This window comes from Hibiscus syriacus, unplaced genomic scaffold, assembly GCF_006381635.1.
Source record: "Hibiscus syriacus cultivar Baekdansim isolate YM2019G1 unplaced genomic scaffold, ASM638163v2 tig00117056_pilon, whole genome shotgun sequence".
NCBI classification, from domain to species: domain Eukaryota; kingdom Viridiplantae; phylum Streptophyta; class Magnoliopsida; order Malvales; family Malvaceae; genus Hibiscus; species Hibiscus syriacus.
The window spans coordinates 5,367,595-5,386,782 of NW_024063539.1; the positions used below are offsets into that span (position 1 = coordinate 5,367,595).

A 19,188-nucleotide genomic window follows, 5' to 3' on the forward strand; every position below is an offset into this window, starting at 1 on the left:
GTAACAACATATAATCACAAAATTAATAAACTTATGAAACTAAAATTATGAGATCAATATGAAACCCTAAACCTTTAAAACAATAATCAAATGAGATCTAGGGCTTGAGTTTAAATTACCTCAGGCTATGCTTTGTGATCTTACTGCTGATCAATCTCCCTCTCAAGCTCTCACTGCTTCTATAATTGTGAATTGCCTCAGCCCCAAACTCTCACATTGCCTCAGCCCGAGCAGTCTCTTATAAACACATTCGTAACTCATCCATGCATTATTGGATTTATTTGTTAAGAAGACGCCGAGCTATCCAGCCTTCCATGCAAAGACGCCGAGAAATCCTTACCTAAATGTAAAGAAGACGCCGAGAAATCCAACAGTTGCATGCCCCCCACATGCAGACGTGCAGGACCCCCACATGCAGACGTGCAGCCCTACAGGACCCAGGACCCGTGATTTCTGTGCTTTCTCCTTGCAGAACTCGTGCTCTCTCCTTGCAGAACCCGTGATTTCTCACGTCCAGTCCCATGCACAGCACTGAAGACGCCGAGATTTCCTACGAAGAATCCAACTGAAGACGCCGAGAGTTCCTATGAAGAATCCAACTGAAGACGCCAAGAGATCAATCATACATGCACAGCTCCCACGCTTCCACATCTGCTGAAGATGCCGGGATATCCAAGTTGAAGACGACGACAGCTCCATCAAATCTGAAGACGCCGAGCTTTCCATATTTCCTATAGCAATCACCCCATTTGGGGAAATAATAATTAAAGTGCATTATTTGGGGAATTAAACCTCCCCGTATACATTATTCCGGCAAAATAGCCCGAAGTGGACATTATCTGGTTTTAAATTTAATTTGTGAAACCATGTAATTGCTTTGAATTCCGATACGTGTGTGTACATTTGAGAAATAGAAGCATAAGAAGATATTTAAAAGGAGTGAATAGTAGGATAAACACGTAGCTACAACCCCAGCAACATCAAAGTCCATGGCGTTGCATAATCCAACTCTTTCAGTCTTTTGCACTGAGAAGTGAGAAACCCCAAAATTCAATTTGATTTCTTCGATTCAGATTTCACAACAAAAGACTATTAATACCCAAACCAGACCATAGTACATAGTTCTACCTGTAGTAACAGAAACCGATAGCTTTTCAGTTATCCAATTTGCCATCAATGGCCAACTCATTACTCTCTTCAAATTTCTTTGGAACCCAGCTCTTAATATCTCCTCCAACACCAAAAACCTCAAGAAAATTGCGAGTGACTCAGTCCATCCTCAACAAGAAACCCAGCTCAAAACAGACTGTTACAGCCCTTCAATCTCATGCCACTATAGCCGCCTTACTGTTTTCTTCCGTGGCCCCACAAGCACTCGCCGTTGATAACGCGCAGCCGACACCTCCGCCGGTGATTGAAGCCCAGCAAACGAAGCCGAGCCCGTCGAACCAGTCACCCTTTTCCCAAAACCTCCTCTTAACTGCTCCCAAGCCTCAATCTCAAGCCTCGGATCTTCCAGAAGGTAGCCAATGGAGGTACAGCGAATTCTTGAACGCGGTCAAGAAGGGGAAAGTGGAGAGGGTGAGGTTCAGCAAAGACGGTTCCGTCCTCCAACTCACTGCCGTTGATGGCCGTAGAGCCACCGTGATTGTTCCCAATGACCCTGACCTCATCGACATCTTAGCGATGAACGGCGTCGATATTTCGGTATCCGAGGGCGATTCCGGTAATGGGCTTTTCAATGTTATTGGGAATTTACTCTTTCCTGTCCTTGCTTTCGCCGGATTGTTCTTCCTCTTCAATCGAGCTCAAGGTGGTCCGGGTGGCCCCGGTGGGCTTGGCGGTCCCATGGATTTTGGACGATCCAAATCCAAGTTCCAGGAAGTACCGGAGACTGGTGTTACCTTTGCTGATGTCGCTGGAGCTGATCAGGCAAAATTGGAACTCCAAGAGGTTGTTGATTTCTTGAAGAACCCAGACAAGTACACAACTTTAGGAGCTAAAATCCCGAAAGGGTGTTTATTAGTTGGCCCTCCCGGTACTGGAAAGACTCTATTGGCGAGAGCTGTAGCAGGAGAAGCCGGGGTACCGTTTTTCTCATGCGCTGCTTCAGAGTTTGTTGAGTTGTTCGTTGGTGTTGGTGCATCGAGGGTAAGGGATTTATTCGATAAGGCGAAGTCCAAGGCGCCTTGCATTGTGTTCATTGATGAGATTGATGCTGTTGGGAGACAAAGAGGAGCTGGTCTTGGAGGTGGAAATGATGAGAGAGAGCAAACAATCAATCAGTTGTTGACTGAGATGGATGGGTTTTCTGGCAATTCCGGTGTCATTGTTTTGGCAGCAACTAACAGACCGGATGTTCTTGATGCGGCTTTGTTGAGGCCTGGTAGGTTTGATCGACAGGTTACAGTTGATAGGCCTGATGTCGCCGGTAGAGTGAAGATTCTGCAGGTTAGCCATTTCATTTATCAACCCATTGCTTACTTTGTTTCAATGCGTTTGGCATATTTTGAGTAAATTGAATGCTTGCACTAGGAAAAGATAATGTTAGTTGTAATGTCATGGTGAAGTTTCAGTTCTCTTTCAACGAGAAAGTTAGTGAAATAGTTTGTCATTAGTTTGCAAATTCATTGTCAACCTTTACTTGGCCCTTTGTTCTAAACTATTAATGCCTTTGTTCTTATTAAGCCTTTTTACTTGCAGCTTAGAATGATTTAGCTCAATTGTGCTGTTGTCTTCAACTTCATTGTTGAGTTGCTCATATTCGATCCTTTCATTGACTGTCTCTTGATCCATGGTTTTTTATTCTGTAGGTGCACTCTAGAGGGAAGGCACTTGCAAAGGATGTTGACTTTGAAAAGATTGCAAGGAGGACCCCAGGTTTCACTGGAGCTGATTTGCAGAACCTGATGAATGAAGCTGCCATTCTTGCGGCCAGGCGTGAGCTCAAGGAAATAAGCAAAGATGAAATATCTGATGCCCTGGAGAGGATCATTGCTGGACCTGAGAAGAAAAATGCTGTTGTCTCTGATGAGAAGAAGAAATTGGTTGCTTACCACGGTATGCATTTGTTCCCTGGTTGTTGCTTTACCTATGATTTGATCCTGGGTATTTGACTTTCTGTATGCACTTTGATACACAGAGGCAGGCCATGCTTTAGTTGGTGCACTTATGCCCGAGTATGATCCTGTGGCCAAGATTTCTATCATTCCCCGTGGTCAGGCTGGTGGACTTACCTTTTTTGCTCCAAGTGAAGAGAGGCTTGAATCTGGTCTCTACAGCCGAAGCTACCTAGAGAACCAGATGGCTGTCGCGCTTGGTGGAAGGTCAGTTTAACAAGTTTATCTTTGTTTAAACAATTGGTGTGAGGTGAATGCACAACCTTAATCTTAGATCCCTTTTAGTGTTGGATGAGATATAGGACGGTTAGCTGAGATTGTAACAAAATCCTATATCAAAGGAGGAATTTCAATAGCATATTGTGGCGCCTGCGTCTTTCTATTCAATTCACCTCATGACCTTATTCCAGAAACTTTCTCATTACTTGTGCAGGATTGCCGAAGAAGTAATTTTCGGAGAGGAAAATGTGACAACAGGAGCATCGAATGACTTTATGCAAGTCTCACGAGTGGCAAGGCAGATGGTTGAAAGATTTGGATTCAGCAAAAAGATTGGACAAGTTGCCATCGGGGGAGGTGGCGGCAATCCTTTCTTAGGTCAACAGGTGATGTCTTTGTTACCTGAATATGATCTTATGCCCTTTCTGAGCTTCTGTATGCTGTTTTTTTTTCGTATTATCTGACTCAAAAATTCGATTCTTAGATGTCATCGCAAAAAGACTACTCCATGGCAACCGCGGATGTGGTGGATGCAGAGGTAAGGGATCTAGTAGAGACTGCATACGGTAGGGCAAAGCAGATAATCACAACCCACATCGACATTCTCCACAAGCTTGCACAACTTCTGATAGAGAAAGAAACTGTTGATGGAGAAGAGTTCATGAGCCTCTTCATTGATGGACAAGCTGAGCTTTATGTTTCATAGATTGTATATTATACAGGTTTTAGTCTCCATTGAGCCCTTGTACGACTATGACTATTTAGTTTTCAAAGTGATCTGTGTATGCTTTCATATGATAAAATGAATGTAATTGAAGAAATCTATTGTGTGGCAATGAAAATTGGAAATGTAAGACTGGCAGTTTTCTTATGCAGTAATAGGAGGATATTGTGCATGATATATGTTCGTATTTATGTCCTTTTGCATGTGATGACAAGTTAATAATGATGCCAATCGAACTAAGATTTAACGGTTCTTTTTACTACAAATAAGATGGAAAGTACTTCAGTTTGTTTTTTAAGAAAACATTAAACCAAAATTTGATTGAATGATAACAGAGAAAATAATGAAGAGATATTTCATTCGATGAACAGTACAAACTAATAATCTCCCTGAAACAGTCTAAACTCTACTCATCAAATTGCGGAACCAGCATGCTTAAACAATGGAAGGATGAAACTAATAAAGAATAACAAATTAACAATATGCTGGTTAATATACAGTGCAATTCATACGGAAAACGGCTACCTTGCAAAAGCACATTGGTAAAATCCCAGAGACAAAATACAATCAAACTTCATCTTAATCAATAAGACAAATGAGGGGGTAGACAGATGCCTACCGACCATGATCACAAGTGAGTTGGTTCACTTTCAACAAGGGAAGGTAATAGCCAAGAGGCAAGAACCATTCCTAGTAGTTTCAGAGCCATGCATCAGGGTAAACCAGGTCCCAATATCCCCTGCCAAAACCACAATTGAATAACTTGTTTCAACCGAAAAACGATGCAGTTTAGAAGCCGACAAGCCATATTGTACCTTTACCATGAATGGTTGAGGACTTTAGGGGTTATCTTGAGGAGCTTTGCTGTCTTCTATGCAATTATGTATATCTTCATAAGCTTGCCTGGAATGGGTAGCGAGCTTCTCCATTGCTCTGAAAATCTGCTTTAGACCATACGGCCAACTACCAGCATCCCTAATATCACTGTGACGTGTGGTGTCTCTTGGTAGAAGGACATCTCTTTCTTCCCTAGCAAACCGCGTTATCTTCTTTGCTCGAGCTTGCAGTAACTTCTGCATCCGTTGCCCCTCTTTTTCCAACATCTTTACTTTCTTTTCCATATCCTTATCAGCAACAATCCTTTGCAACATATCCGTATTTTTCTGTTCCACCACTCGGTTTACACTCATTACAAGTCCGTGTACTGCTTCAACCACTTCATTCTCCGAGAGTTTATCTTTGTCCATGGCTTCCGACCACTTGTTAAGGATCACAAACACAAGGGGCGCTCCGCCTCTACCAGGAGATAAAGGTGATACACCGTCTGCTGTTTCCTCAGGTTCATATACGATACATCTTCGAAGCCAACCATTCAAGGCTTTGACAAAGCCCCTCTGAGCTTCAATCCAACTGGAGAAGCTAAGACTCCAGTTTTGAAGCTCAAGCTTTAGTCTCATTGCCACTTCAAGATGAACATCATTAAGCTTTTCATTCAAGGCAATGAAATCGAAACATTTGGCTTCCATAACCTTCTGACACTGACAGCTATGGCATTCTAGCATTACCTTCCACATTCCAAACAATCTAAAACAAGTAATTTGCAGTTTGCATTGTGTTCTTGAGAATTGCACAAAAAAATCATGTAAAACAAAATAATGTTCACTAGATTAAAAATGTACCTGTGAATCAGCTCATTGACCTCCGGCCATAATTCTTCATCCATCAGCTTATTTATAGTAATCGCTACCTTGTCGATAACTTGAACTGCAACTCGCATCTTAGTAGATATGACCCTTACCAAAGATCTAGTGGAGTCGACTTTTCGAGCATTAGCACCTTTCTGGTTCAAGCTTTTCATCTGCTTAAACGTCTTTGCATAAATTATACGCAACTTTTCCTCAGCCTTCAAAAATGAAAGTAAACAAGGTAAACCATGGTCATTAAAAGACTAGACCTTGTGTAATAAGACAAAAAGATGGAAGGAACTTTCAAAAATATCAGTCTGTATGTTCAATATCAACTATGTCCTAGTTCCATTGGTACCATATCTATTACAGCAACCTATAGAGATAAAAGATAATGGTTTCAATTCAAATTTCAGTCATGCTATAGGAGCTGCATAAACCATTGTAAAATACTGTACACTTCCTGGAACTATCTCTATTAAATCAATGGGGTTTTTGTCCCTTCAGTTTTAAATTTTCCACAATACACATACTGGGTTGTATTCTAACAATTCAAATCACATGGGTATAGCTGTTTCCAATAAATGAAATGATGCCCTAAAAAACTAAGCTTTTTAAAAAATTACATTAAGAATAATACTTTATCCTCGTATTTACCTATAGTTATTCACCTTTTTGGCTCACCAAGGTGAACAAAAAGGAAAAGTTAAAAGGGTAAAGTGATTTTCAAAAGCATTTTGACCCATACCTTGACTTCATCATAGAGTTTCGTCTCCCACATACGCAGTTTCCTCAGAATTGAAGATAGATTCTGTGAACTAATATTCTCGTCATCATCCATTGAACCAGTCTTCTCTTTCGACAATAAAGACTCTGTTTCCGATGAATTTGAAGAAATCATGTGGAATATCTTCGTTGAACCTGCATTATCATGAACAATCAAAACTATGTAATTGAAAATGAGAAACCAACTGTTAAGTTAAAAGGGGGGGGTTTAAACATTTTACCTTGATAAACAGATTTTTTGTGATGATAACGAAATTTTCCAGTGTCGAGCATTTTCAAAACTTCATTTCCAGATTCTGAAGCTCTCTCAAACAGAGCCTGTAGTTCTTCCATTACCTTAGAAACACTAAGTTCATCACTTTGATTTCTGGGTTCATTTAAATCAGTGGGTGAATCTACTTTCTTCTTGCTTTCAGGCGCCTCACTGCTCTTTAATGGAACAGCTTCTCCGCTCTGATTTTCTTCTCTTTTTGTTTTTATATTATTTGTTGTGGATTTTTCATCTCCATGAATTTGCTTTACTGGGTGTGCTTCAGGATAATGAGATCCTTCTTTGTTCTTCACTGCTTTGCTCAAAGAATATGGCAACTCGTATCTATCATAAAGCTCGTCAAAAAAATTCAAATAATCCCAAGCGGCGCTCCTCGGAGCTGGAGGCGGCGGTGTTTTCCAGCCCGAGTTGATGAATTCACTGTTTTGGTGCGTATTGCCGTGATAATTATGATAACTAGTGTTTATTTGGTTGAAAGAGCTACCGAAATCTTTATCCATCTCTTCCTCTTCCAAATCAGTATCGAACTGAATATGCGAATCCGAGTTCGAACTCGAGAGAGAATGGTCCGGCGAGGAGGGCGGAGTAGCTTGCTTCGGCGGGTTCACGACGGAGTCATCGCTGGACGTAGATTTGAGACTCTGATCAAAGAAATGCCGGAGGGTGGGACCCAAACTCTTGAGCGACCGCATGTAGGCCACTTGTGCATCGGCAAGGGCGTAGCTTTGCTGGAGAGCGCCGTCGAGGAAGTGGCAACGGTCGCGGCACAAAGAGACCGCCGGGAGCCGGTCGAGTTTCGAGGCGGCGCAGCCCATGAACTGAAACGCCCTGCACGGCACAAAAACACAGTAAAGGGATCAAAATCAAGCAAGGCAAGATTTTGAAGGCTGTGAAAACATGGCTTCTCGTCTATCAATCAAATCAATGACTTTATACAAGTAAAAAGCTACAGCTCTATGGGATCAAAATTATAGCCTCAACCGTTATCTTCCTCCAATTTTGTGGTGCATTTATGATGCAACGTTCGTGAATAATAAGAATGGTGAAATTCGAAAATAAAAAACGAATTCTTAAAAAACCAAAATGGAGTAAAGACTTGGAACCAGTTGACTGGGATTTATACAAACGAAAAGGTGGCGGGGATAGGGGAATAACGTCTCTTTCATTTTTCTTTTTTTCTCTTTTGATCCTCATACTTTTATAAGTTTGCAATTTAAAATAAATTTATGTTAATAAACACGTCTATTTTACTAATAATGTATAAAATTATATACAATTAATATATTTAAAATTTATTAATAAAATTGTTAATTGTATTTAGTGATATTTATTCGGTGAAGATATCCATCAAAAAAAAATCATGATTGTATTTTTAATAGTTTAAGATGATTATAATGTGATATATGTAGACAATAAATTAGGATTGTCCTCTATATATATAAAAGATTCGATCATTTTCAGACTTTCTTAACATTATGTCTAGCATGTATATAGTTATTTATCATTTTTTTTTAAATTATACACAAGTTATTACAATACAAAAAAAAATGAAATTTTTATTGAAACTATGTACAAAACAACATTTATTTTAATGTTTAATGAAAATAATTAAATTAATATTAAATGTTAATTATATAGTATCTTCAATCTTTAAAGTCGTTTGTTTTATAAAATATAAAATTATAATTAAAAAAATAAGATATGTTCATATACAAGATTATATTGCACATTGTTGGATATGCTATATTACATTATTTGATTTAATTTTTAAAAAGATATGGTTTTAGTGTTTAATAGACGAAATATAGAATTATTAAAAGTTAAAATGTGTACAACGTCTTAATCCTATATGATGATGATATTGACACGGCAAAAGCTACCATTAATATCATTTTTGAAATTAAACCATAAAGGGAAATCATGCATCTATTTTTTGTTCTTTTTGTGTGTGCAGAATGATGATTACTGCAATAAAATATTTAACTTTTACTGCTTTTTACTATTGGTTGAATCAAAAGTGGGCCTGTCTGCAGAATCCTTCCAAACTCAAATGCGTGCTTTTTTACTTTTAACCCATTTGGGCAAATTCTCTTCGCCTGCCCTGACGTGGAGGAATGATTCTTGTGCAGACCCTGAAATTAAAGCCGATGAAGCTTTAACGTTCGAATGCCAACGAAAGCTTGATAGTTTAGATTTCAATTTAGTTTGAAGGTTTAAAATGCTTTAATCAAGTCCCTGAAATGTCATCACTTTATCAATTAGGTTCCTTCATTATTATTGAAAGGAAACTTGGATCTATTGTGATGATCTCTAAACATATGAATTGAATTTTAAATGTGTGTACACTTATTACATGTACAATTATTATAATATCAATTAGGTTCCTTCATTATTATTTTACGTGTACAATTTTATTAAATGTGTGTGTTTGCACTTTACTTGGCCTTAAGAATCAGTTTGATATCTATTCTTATTTACATCTAAATATACACCCAAGTTTGGTCTCAGGATTCAAATTGGAATCTAAGTTTTTTTTTTTTGGTTCGAGTAGGTATCTAAACTTGACCTCAAGATTCAATTTGACTTGTAAATATTTTTGGTCTAATTAGGTACTTGATCTAGTCATTTTGTTTCAAATTGATACTTGGACTTAACTTCATGATTTGGTTCAAATAAGTCATTCATTGTAAGTGTCACTTTGGATCAAAAGGCCAAATATATGTATCCCCTTAAATCAAGAAATCAAATTCAAGTATGTAATTGGATAAAAAGATTTTATGATACTAAAATGTATATTAACCTAAAATTTAAATAGGGAAGTTGGAAACAGTCCATCTCGACATAATCTTTGTCTCATTTCTCTTTTTTGTCTCTTATCATTAACTCTTTACTACATGTTTAAGTCGTTCAACTATATCCATAAAATCATACGCGCAGTTTAAAAGGTTAGGTGGGAAATGCGTGGAGGAGGAGAAGGCATGTGGTCCTTATTTTCATCCCAAGCTTTTAACAAAATCCTAATACGTAGGAAAGGCTAGCTTTTTGCTGTAGTTGACCATGTAAATATTACATCTTTTAATATGTAACGCCATCACTATCACATGATTGTAGGCGTAGGGACGTCTACCCTCTACGGGGACCCCGAGCCTTTGGTTGTTAATAGGCAAACATTGCAGGTGCTTTCGTTTTCACATCCCAACGGCTCAAACAACACAACTACTTTTCAATCTATCCCAGAATTTGTCTCATTTGAAGAGTGGTTTTAAAAAATTCAACATTGTAATGATAAGCAACAAATGGATTAAATGATTGATGCTAATCCCAAAAGCTAACTACTTTTCTCTTTAATTTGATTCAACCTGAGACATCTTTCTACTTCAAAAACTGGAAATGTCGTCATCGTGTCACTGGACTGAAACTTCTGGAAAGGTGTTTGTTTGCAGCAATTTGGGGCCTAAACCAGGCCTACCAGATCGATGAAATGACAGAGTCGGACCCAAATCTTGGTTATTGGGCTTCTGAGCTAACACTATCAATCCTGACTCGAAACAACCACCACCCAATATTAGCACCCTATTAGTCTGAACTCTTTTTTTTTTTTAATGAAAATAGGTTAACTTGGTTAAATTGCAACATGTATGGCATAGGGAGGGCCTAACACATCCCTCTCTAGTAGCGGTATGATGTCGGTATAGGTTATGTGCATTTTTTGATTTTTGCATATAACAAATTATTGTTTTAACTTACAATAAAATTTTATTAAAATAATAAAATTTCTCAAGTGAATCAATCACATCTAAAAAAAAAAACTAACGACGACTCCCTTTGCTTTTCTAAAAAAATTGTCACACGACACCAAAATCGTTGCGACAAACTTTTGAAGCACTACTTGTAAAATTTAAAATTTTCACTTACGAGCACGGAATAATTTTCGTTAAAGCTCGAAGGTAAATTTTATTTGGATACAAGTTTAACAAGAAACTGATCAAATTAATCATATACAAACTGAAATATAAATTAATTAAAAATGTCATATTAACATATTGTTATTTTTTTAACGGTGGATGATCAAAACAGAACTAAAACGTAAGGTTAAATATGATTTTGAAAAAAATAATAGTTGAGTGACCAAAATATAAATTAAATAATAGGTGGGTGGCCGAATAGTTAATTTACCCTAAATAAAAAATATGTATGAATTATTTTAAATTATATTGGTCCAATTAATATATTTTTTCTATATTTAATCTAAATATATATACTTTGTTATTATATTTTTAAATTAAAAATATATATGAATTATTTTAAATAATTTTTTATTATATTTATATTGGCCGGTCTATAAATTTTTTTTTTTGGATTCGCCACCACCACCCATCCTTTAGATCCATCTCTAATTATATATATTGTAGCTAGTTTGGTTAGCAAGTTGTAAGTTCGTTTCTTAGTAGTTAGCAATAGTTATGGCTATCTTTTGTTGTATAAAAAATGATGTATTTAAGGAAAGCAGGTTAGTTGATGACATCTAAGAGATCATCACATTTCCCACATTTTTGTGTGTTTCTTGTTTGTCAAATACCTAATTAAAGTAGGTTATGAGTTTCGGTCGTTAGCTTCCGGTGAAGATGCCTTCTAATCATCTCCATCGCTGCTTGCACGTGGTCTGATTCAATGCCAATCTTACATACAAGTAAATGCTAAAAAGTAGTCGTTAACATCAATATGAAACTAGAATGCCCAGTTTAACGATTTTTTTAATAGTTTGGAATTTGATTATAAGATAATATCTATTCATGACTCTCTCAATCTATTTACTACGCACACACCTTATATCTGCATATGCTCGAACCCATAATCTTTTAGGAAAACAACATTTCCTTTTATCAATGAGGTCACTTAACGGTTTAAACCTCACGATTCTTGCTAAGGAAATAATTTTGAGATCTTTATTTAAACTATAAATCTATAATATATAGTCGAGCAGTTGAAGGCAAGTTGTTGAGAGCGTTATCTGTCATGTCTGGTTACCAAGAATGCGTCTATGGAATTCCACTGCTGCTAGCCAGTTATTTGGTTGTATGTTTTTGAATCAGCCAATCACTATAGAAACGAATAGCTACAAACCAGTCTAGTTTTCTTATTAGAAATATAGTGTAATGTTTTATTATTACATTCGATATTTATTAATATTTTATAATAAAGTAAATAACTGGTAAAAGATACGTAGCCATTTGTGATGATAAAGTATATTCTTTTTTATCCGTGAAGAAAGGGAGGTGAGAGGATTAATCTAGCGAAAGCCATTTAGTTGACTTAAAGAATGACTTTATTATTTGGTATAATTAATTTATTAATTTTACAGATTATTAAGAGCTCCGTGTAAACCTTCATCAATTCCCAGGTACGACGCCAAACATTAAATTAGCTCTGCACAATATTCATAATGTTTATATTCCAGCGGTTACCTAGAAGTTGGGAGCTTGGAACTACCCGTGCAACTGGTTCCTTTACGCGTTTAAAAGTTAAGGGCTACCCTCGTAAACATAGATTAAATTAATATTCCAATAAATATTTTTTTAATATTTAAATTATTCGTATTTAAAAAACAAAGTTGAATGCAAAAAAATATAACCCTAAAATTACATATTTGATTTCTAAGCATTTTTATTATATAATAATATATCTATAGATATCATAAAACTTAAAAGTTATACGTTTTTAAAATTATTGATTTAACTAAAATCAATGACTGGTATTAAAACTTTTAAATTTAAAATTATCAATAAATATAATGTGTTTATGTGATTCCAGATGCAAGTAGAGGGGTGGTCCTGTTATAATTAATGGTGACAGCTAAATCCCCTTGAGATTGTTTTGTATGAGTATTTGGTTAGAAAAATGAAACTGAAAGCAGTTGTGGCATATGCCCCATGCTTGGTCCATACCATTTGTTATGTTAATTATCAGCTCACCATATGAATGACTGGTGCAGCCATTGGCTGTAAGCATTTGCTTCCAAAGTTTACCTGTAATTTGTAACCAACCAGCTATTGACTTGATTAATAAGGGCATACTGTGACGATAAGAGTTGTATATTATATTATTAAAGAAAGAATTTAGATTTAAATCTAAGTGATAATATTATTAGAACGAATGACTACAAATTTCAATTTTTGTTATTTTCTCAAAATATAATATGATTTTCATGTTGCTTAGAATTATTTTCAATATCTTATATAGTGTTGAACTTTACCAATAGTGACATTGTGTTTATCGTTCCGTGTGGGACACCAAGTAATATAGTTGATAAATTCTTCACACGAAATATGTATTTCATCACAGGCTCAAATTCATATATATATTGTTGATACTTTAAAAACACTGAGTGCAAGTTCTACCATTCGTCGACCAATATCATAATAGGGTCATAATTTTTTTTTCACATATACTTTGTAAGGCTACAAGTAAATCTTGTTCAATCACATAATTTGCTAATATCCACCGAGAAAAGGCTTTTATTAATAATTTGTTAATGCTTTATAGCAGAACATATTTATCCAAATGTTGTTTTGATTTGATAGACTCATTTGGTTTGAGAGTATCAAAAAAAGGATTAAATTGGTGAAAATTTAAAATATAAATGGTTAAATTCATTGAATTATTTTAAATTAGAATTAAGTTGGTAGGGTGGATAAATTTTAAGTATAAGAATATTATTATATCATACCATATTATACATATATTTCAGTTATAACAATAAAATGACTTGTTTATAATAATATTTTAATTAATCGATTAAATTATAATTTTTAGAAGAAACAAGTTTGTAACTAAACTAATTATCTAGTGAGTTGGGCTATATTTTACCCTAAAAACTAATAACAGGCAGGCAGTCAAGCAATCAGGAACTGGCTAAGTTTTACTTACAGAGGTGCCAGAGTGTCGAACCAACGCGGTGTCTCCTGTCCACAGGAAAAGGAAGCCATAAGCGCCTCGGTTTGTAAACCCTAAGGCCACATGGCTGGTTTCTTTAGTTTAATGGCTCCAACACCTTATATTTATTCGCGGATCCAGTCCCCCTCTAATCCATCCCCTCGTGCGCCTTACTTATTCTTCCTTTTTATATATACTTTACATTTCCTTGTCAAAAACACATTACTCTAAAGAAAAGAGAGCCAACGAATCGATCAAAAGAGATGGTTGGCGTATTCAGGCGTTCCCTTTCTTTCCCAAACAAAGCCTTAAACCGTCCATCTAAACCACCCATCTCTCACCACATTAGATCCATCTCTCTCCCGTGTAGATCACACCCCTTGATTTCCCAACTCAGAGATGAAATCACTGAACTCAAAACATGGTCTTGGAACCTCGGTAACCGGACCTCGGCTTGGCTTTGTGATGGTTTGGGTCGTTTAAAGGACGTGCATGATTCTCTGCATGATCTTCTTCAGCTCCCGCAGACGCGTGAACTGTTGAGCCACAAGCGTGAATGGGTCGAGAAGATCCTCGAAGATTTCTTGCGTTTCGTTGATGTTTACGGGATCTTCCAGTCATCGTTCCTCGCGCTCAAAGAGGAACAACTCGCGGCGAGGGTGGCTCTGAGGAGGAAAGACGATTCGAGGATCGCTGTGTATTTGAAAAGTCGCAGGAAGATGACTAAAGAGATCGCTAAACTCGTGTCGATGATTCGACGCGTTGGGACGTACTCGTTTTCTGGATCAGCCTTTGTGTCTATCGCAGACACCGAGCTCACCGGTCTCATCATCGACGTCGTCGAAGTGACTGTTTTAGTTTCGGTGGCGCTTTTTAAAGGGATTTCGACGTCGTTTGGTTCGAGAAAATCGTCTTGGATGGGGATGACACTGTCGAAAAAGGCTAAGAAAGTTATAGCCGAGGAAAGTATCAAAGAGTTCCAACAAATCGGTGAAGCCAACATGTGGGGTTTGAGAAAGAAAGAAGACGATGAACTGAGGATGGTTTTGAACAGAATGCAAGAGCTGGAACGGTGCATAGCTGACGTCGAAAGCAGCAGTGATAAAACTTTCAGGAGCTTGATAAAAACTAGGGTTTCACTGCTCAATTCTCTCACTCAATAAAAGAAAAAAGAAAATCGTTAAAGTTATAATCTTACAAACAAAAATACAAAATAGAGGTGAATTTTACTTCTTATGTTTACCTCCGGTACAAAGTAATTAAATTTGTGAAAAATTAATGTCCAAAAGTTCTTGCATAGAGGTGTTCTTCAATGGAATACAGTCGGTAAATTCTGTGTAAATTTTGTTCTTCTAAATGAAGCTCTTATATTGCTTATCTCCGACTCTTTATTTTGTATAGTATTGCTGGGTTCAAAAATAAGAATTTTGATATTTTACGTTCAATACTTCAATTACTATAAAAAATTGATAATAAAATGATTTACATTTATTTAAAAGTTTGATTTTAGATTTAATCGTGGTCTAATATAACTATACAAAATCTGATTTATTGAAATTATAAATCCAGCAAACTACAGCACATGCCATTGCAACACCAAGTATTAGCAAATGGCTAAACACATTCTAAATTATTACCATTAGCTTAAAATAATGATGTAAGAGAGGGAGAACTTCTTTTCGGTTGCACGTGGCAGGCAGTCGGACATTATAACGTGGTAGCTCCAGCTCTTCAATTCTTAATTATTGGCGACAAAATCTGGAAAAAGGAGATATACTTAGGTAGGGTATGCACGTTATATAATATCATAATATATAAAAGGGTAAACTACACATTTACTATCTCAATTATTATTTTTGTTTCATATTAATCGTTTCACTATTATTTTTTGAAAACCATAACTAATAATACGTTTTGAGTCTACCTCGGTCACTCGGTGTTAAAAATTAACATAACTATAATCTATCATTTTAATTTTTTTTGCAATGATGATGTGATATTAACTTATGGTGACACATAAGCATCACTGCTATTTTTTTTGCTTGTCCTCTCAGTTCCCTAGGATTTTGCCCTGACTAATCCAGATCGACCTATATCGTATACCCGACTTTAGTGAGTGAGTCTCCCAGCAGAGATTTTCTGCATATATAAGGCCTCGAACTCCAAACATACTTAAGTGATAACAAACTGCTTACCACATAAGCATCACTGCTAATTTTTTAACAGTGAGTGGCGGAAATAAAATCAAATTGTAACGCTAAGTATGATTTTAAAACAAAGAATAGTTGGGTGATCAAAATAGAACAAAAGTGATAGTTAGAATACTAAACATGTTGTTTACTCTATATAAAATGCAATAATCTATGATTTCATTCAAGTATTATATTTATATAGTATATGACAATTTTAAAAATATATATTTGAAACACCTTTTAGCAAAATATATAGTTGAAAATAATGATTCCTTCATAGTTAGTCTTGCCTCAATACAATGCTGCAAATTGGCTTAGAATACAAATTTTGGATTATACACCGCCACCGCCATTGACAGCAGATTTTTGGTATGAACTCATGTTTTGGGCACTTTGAAAAGCAAATTATTAGAGAGACAGCCAAAGATGTAAATAATTTGTGGTCCCTGTTGCTCTCAATTATGTTGAAATCATCGTGTGAAATTAATCACGTTCATCAACTTAAAAAACAAAAACAAAGGAGCTTTGAATTCCTGTAATAATTGGAGTGGGAGATGGAGTTTTGATTTGTCTTTTTATTACAAAATTGTTATTTTGCCAGAAAACCATTTCAATAAAAAAGAGTTAGATGTTTTGAGCTAATCAAAATTTGAAGGATATAATGGTTGTATACTTTCATCGTTGAACAACTGACACATGGAAGGTATTAAGATGAAAACAATAGCGGTTATATTGTTTTGAATATATTGGTGTTATTTATACGGGTTCAAGAATTAATTTAATATTTATTTTTTAATATATAGTATCTAAATTATAACTTTATTAAAAGTTTAAGGGATAAGGTTTAAATTAGAAATCAAATTATAGTGTCAATTCCAGCACTAACTTTTAAAAGATTTGACAGAACTACACTTTAGGATGATTTGTATAGAATAATCGAAATTTAAATATCTAATTAAATAAAATATATATACCAATTTAAACAACAAACTAAATCTAATTACCAAAATGCATATTTACTCTAACTTTCTTTTAACATTCTAAATTGTAAATATATATCTTAATTTATTGTTATTTGGTACAACAGCATTGAAAGGGACAGAATATAATTTAAAATAAATAATACACATAATCGTTTTGATATTAAAAGCATTATTATTATTTGGGGGTCAGAATATAATTCTACCATTATTTAAACTTACTCTTAAAATATGAAATTATTCTTAGAAGTAAGAGTTTATTTTTTTTACAAAGTTGAAGGGTAAAAAATAAATGTTACTATTTTATCAACTTTTTAGTGTTTTTTTGGATAATTAGAATTTTATTACCCAAATAATAGCAGAAACTGCTACAAAACATTCAACAATAACAAATGAAGGGGATCCTAGAAACAACAAAACTCAGTCTATCCCCCATAAGTTACAAAGAGAAAGATTGGTTCTATCTAATCTGTTAACATTCCTATTACTAAGCTGAATTCATACAATCTGTTTGATTGTATAAAGAATCTGGTTTTCCGATATGTTGGTTTGTCTAAAAATACGTCGGTTCCTCTCTTCCCAAATGGTGTAGTTAAGTGAGCACCAAGAAAGCTTCAAGATACTGGTAATCAAATACTTCCCTTTCCATGTCTTAATAGCCCAACAAAGCAGATCAAACCAATTTGTTGAAAACATTTTGATATTTCGATATAACAAATTAAGTTAAATGAATTTTAAGATTTTTCAAATGATTTTCTAAGTATATTCGATAGAATTATTCGAATATCAAAACATTACTCCAAATCTTTCAAAGATCATTTTTAATCCTTACTCAAAGTGTAAAATTAAGTTTTAATCTTAAAACAATTTCAAAATAATTTTACAAAGTATTTCGAACCATTTCAAAGCAAAAAATTCCAGATTGCTCAGAGGGAATCGATTCCCCCCCAAGGGGGTACCGATTCCCCCTTGAATGGTTTGGCTCCGAGAATTCCAGTATGCTCGGAGGGAACCGATTCCCCCCCCAGGGAGTACCGATTCCCCCTTGTATAACGGTCGAAATATTTGAATTTTACACTTAGGGAACCGATTCCCCATAGGGGGTACCGATTCCCCCCACGCTCCAAGCTGTTTTATTAATTGTTTTCACACTAAAACAGCTATATTATTTTCTCTAATCATCCCCAACGTTCAGAAGTGATTCAAGGTGTATTTAAGCAAGCTTAGAAGCCATTGATCAAGAACAAGAAACATCAAGCAATTAGAATCAAGAGAGAATCAAAGAGAAAGCATCAAACCTCAAGTTTGAGCATTTCAAGCCTATTTTTCATTCAATATTCATTTTGCTTTCAAGAACACTTATTGTGCTCAATTGTATTTATTCTTGAGTGTTCTTTCTTTGTTCTAGAATTGGGCAAACATATTTGCCTTGTGAGTTTTTCTTGTAAGTTTGCAAATTTGTATTTCTCTTTGAGAAAAGAGTGTTCTCAAGAATTGGGGTATATTCTTGAGGGAGTTGTAAGGTTATCTCTTTGGCCTCAAAAGAAAGAACAAATTAGTGAATTTGTTGGAAAATCCTTAGTGTGGATAGTTAAGGTAGTGGACGTAGACTTTGGTTGATAAAGTCGAACCACTCTAAATCGCTGTGCAATTTCTTTCAATTTTCTGCAAAAGCTTCCACCAAATTTTTAATTGCCAATTCACCCTCCTCTTGGCCAATTCCGTCAATCGATTAACTCAATAATTGGCATCAGAGCCTAACTCATTTGAAGGTTTAACCGCCTCTTGAGTAGATCCGGGAAGAGTTAAATCGATAAAGATGGCGTCCACTTCCGGTTCATTCTCCATGGAAGAATCCAGACCAATTAACGTGCCTCCACACTTCAATGGAATAAATTATCATCATTGGAAGAGGTGTATGATGATATTCATCAAAGCATTTGATATGGAAGCTTGGATGATAATCAAGAAAGGATATTCCTCTCCTACTAAGAAGGTAAAGAAGTGGAGTGTTCAAGAACGGAAGGAAGCTCAACAAAACTCAAAGGCTATGCACATGTTGTGTTGTGCAATTGATCCTAATGTGTATAAAGAAATTTCTTCTTGTTCAAGTGCCAAGGAAATGTGGGATAAGCTTGAGGAGATCTATAAAGACAAGGAAGAAGAAGAACCAATAAAAGTGATGTCTCTATTAGATCTCACAGAGCCAAAGGTATCTTCTAACTCAAATATATCAAATTCAAAATCTTTTAATGAGTTACAAGATGCTTATGATAAAT

General features: G+C 35.6%; 2 protein-coding genes and 2 long non-coding RNA genes across 6 annotated transcripts; 2 read left to right on the plus strand and 2 right to left on the minus strand.

Annotated features, from left to right (window-relative positions):
* The first annotated feature begins 1,176 nt into the window (after positions 1-1,176).
* LOC120198627 (ATP-dependent zinc metalloprotease FTSH, chloroplastic) lies at positions 1,177-4,174 on the plus strand. The gene is made up of 5 exons (XM_039199934.1): positions 1,177-2,451; positions 2,814-3,060; positions 3,143-3,326; positions 3,553-3,724; positions 3,823-4,174. Exons 1-5 carry the CDS (start codon positions 1,177-1,179, stop codon positions 4,042-4,044), a joined length of 2,100 nt encoding a protein of 699 aa, XP_039055865.1. The 3' UTR covers positions 4,045-4,174.
* On the minus strand, positions 3,244-3,642 carry LOC120198631. Its single transcript, XR_005523382.1, has 2 exons — positions 3,512-3,642; positions 3,244-3,388 (listed from the first exon to the last, which is right to left on the minus strand). It is a non-coding gene; the product is annotated as an uncharacterized LOC120198631 (long non-coding RNA).
* Positions 4,175-4,415: 241 nt separating the features above from the next.
* Positions 4,416-7,860, minus strand: LOC120198628 (protein ALTERED PHOSPHATE STARVATION RESPONSE 1-like). Of its 3 annotated transcripts, none has more exons than XM_039199937.1 (6): positions 7,786-7,860; positions 6,974-7,632; positions 6,755-6,928; positions 6,496-6,668; positions 5,742-5,965; positions 4,416-5,646 (listed from the first exon to the last, which is right to left on the minus strand). In XM_039199937.1, exons 2-6 carry the CDS (start codon positions 7,617-7,619, stop codon positions 4,902-4,904), a joined length of 1,962 nt encoding a protein of 653 aa, XP_039055868.1. In that variant the 5' UTR covers positions 7,620-7,632; positions 7,786-7,860; the 3' UTR covers positions 4,416-4,901. The 3 variants fall into 3 exon arrangements, with proteins under 3 accessions (XP_039055868.1, XP_039055867.1, XP_039055866.1); XM_039199936.1 differs by having other exon boundaries at positions 4,416-4,836; positions 4,885-5,646; positions 6,755-7,632; XM_039199935.1 differs by having other exon boundaries at positions 6,755-7,632.
* On the plus strand, positions 7,503-16,711 carry LOC120198630. The gene is made up of 3 exons (XR_005523381.1): positions 7,503-7,652; positions 10,478-10,482; positions 16,701-16,711. It is a non-coding gene; the product is annotated as an uncharacterized LOC120198630 (long non-coding RNA).
* Positions 16,712-19,188: the final 2,477 nt, after the last annotated feature.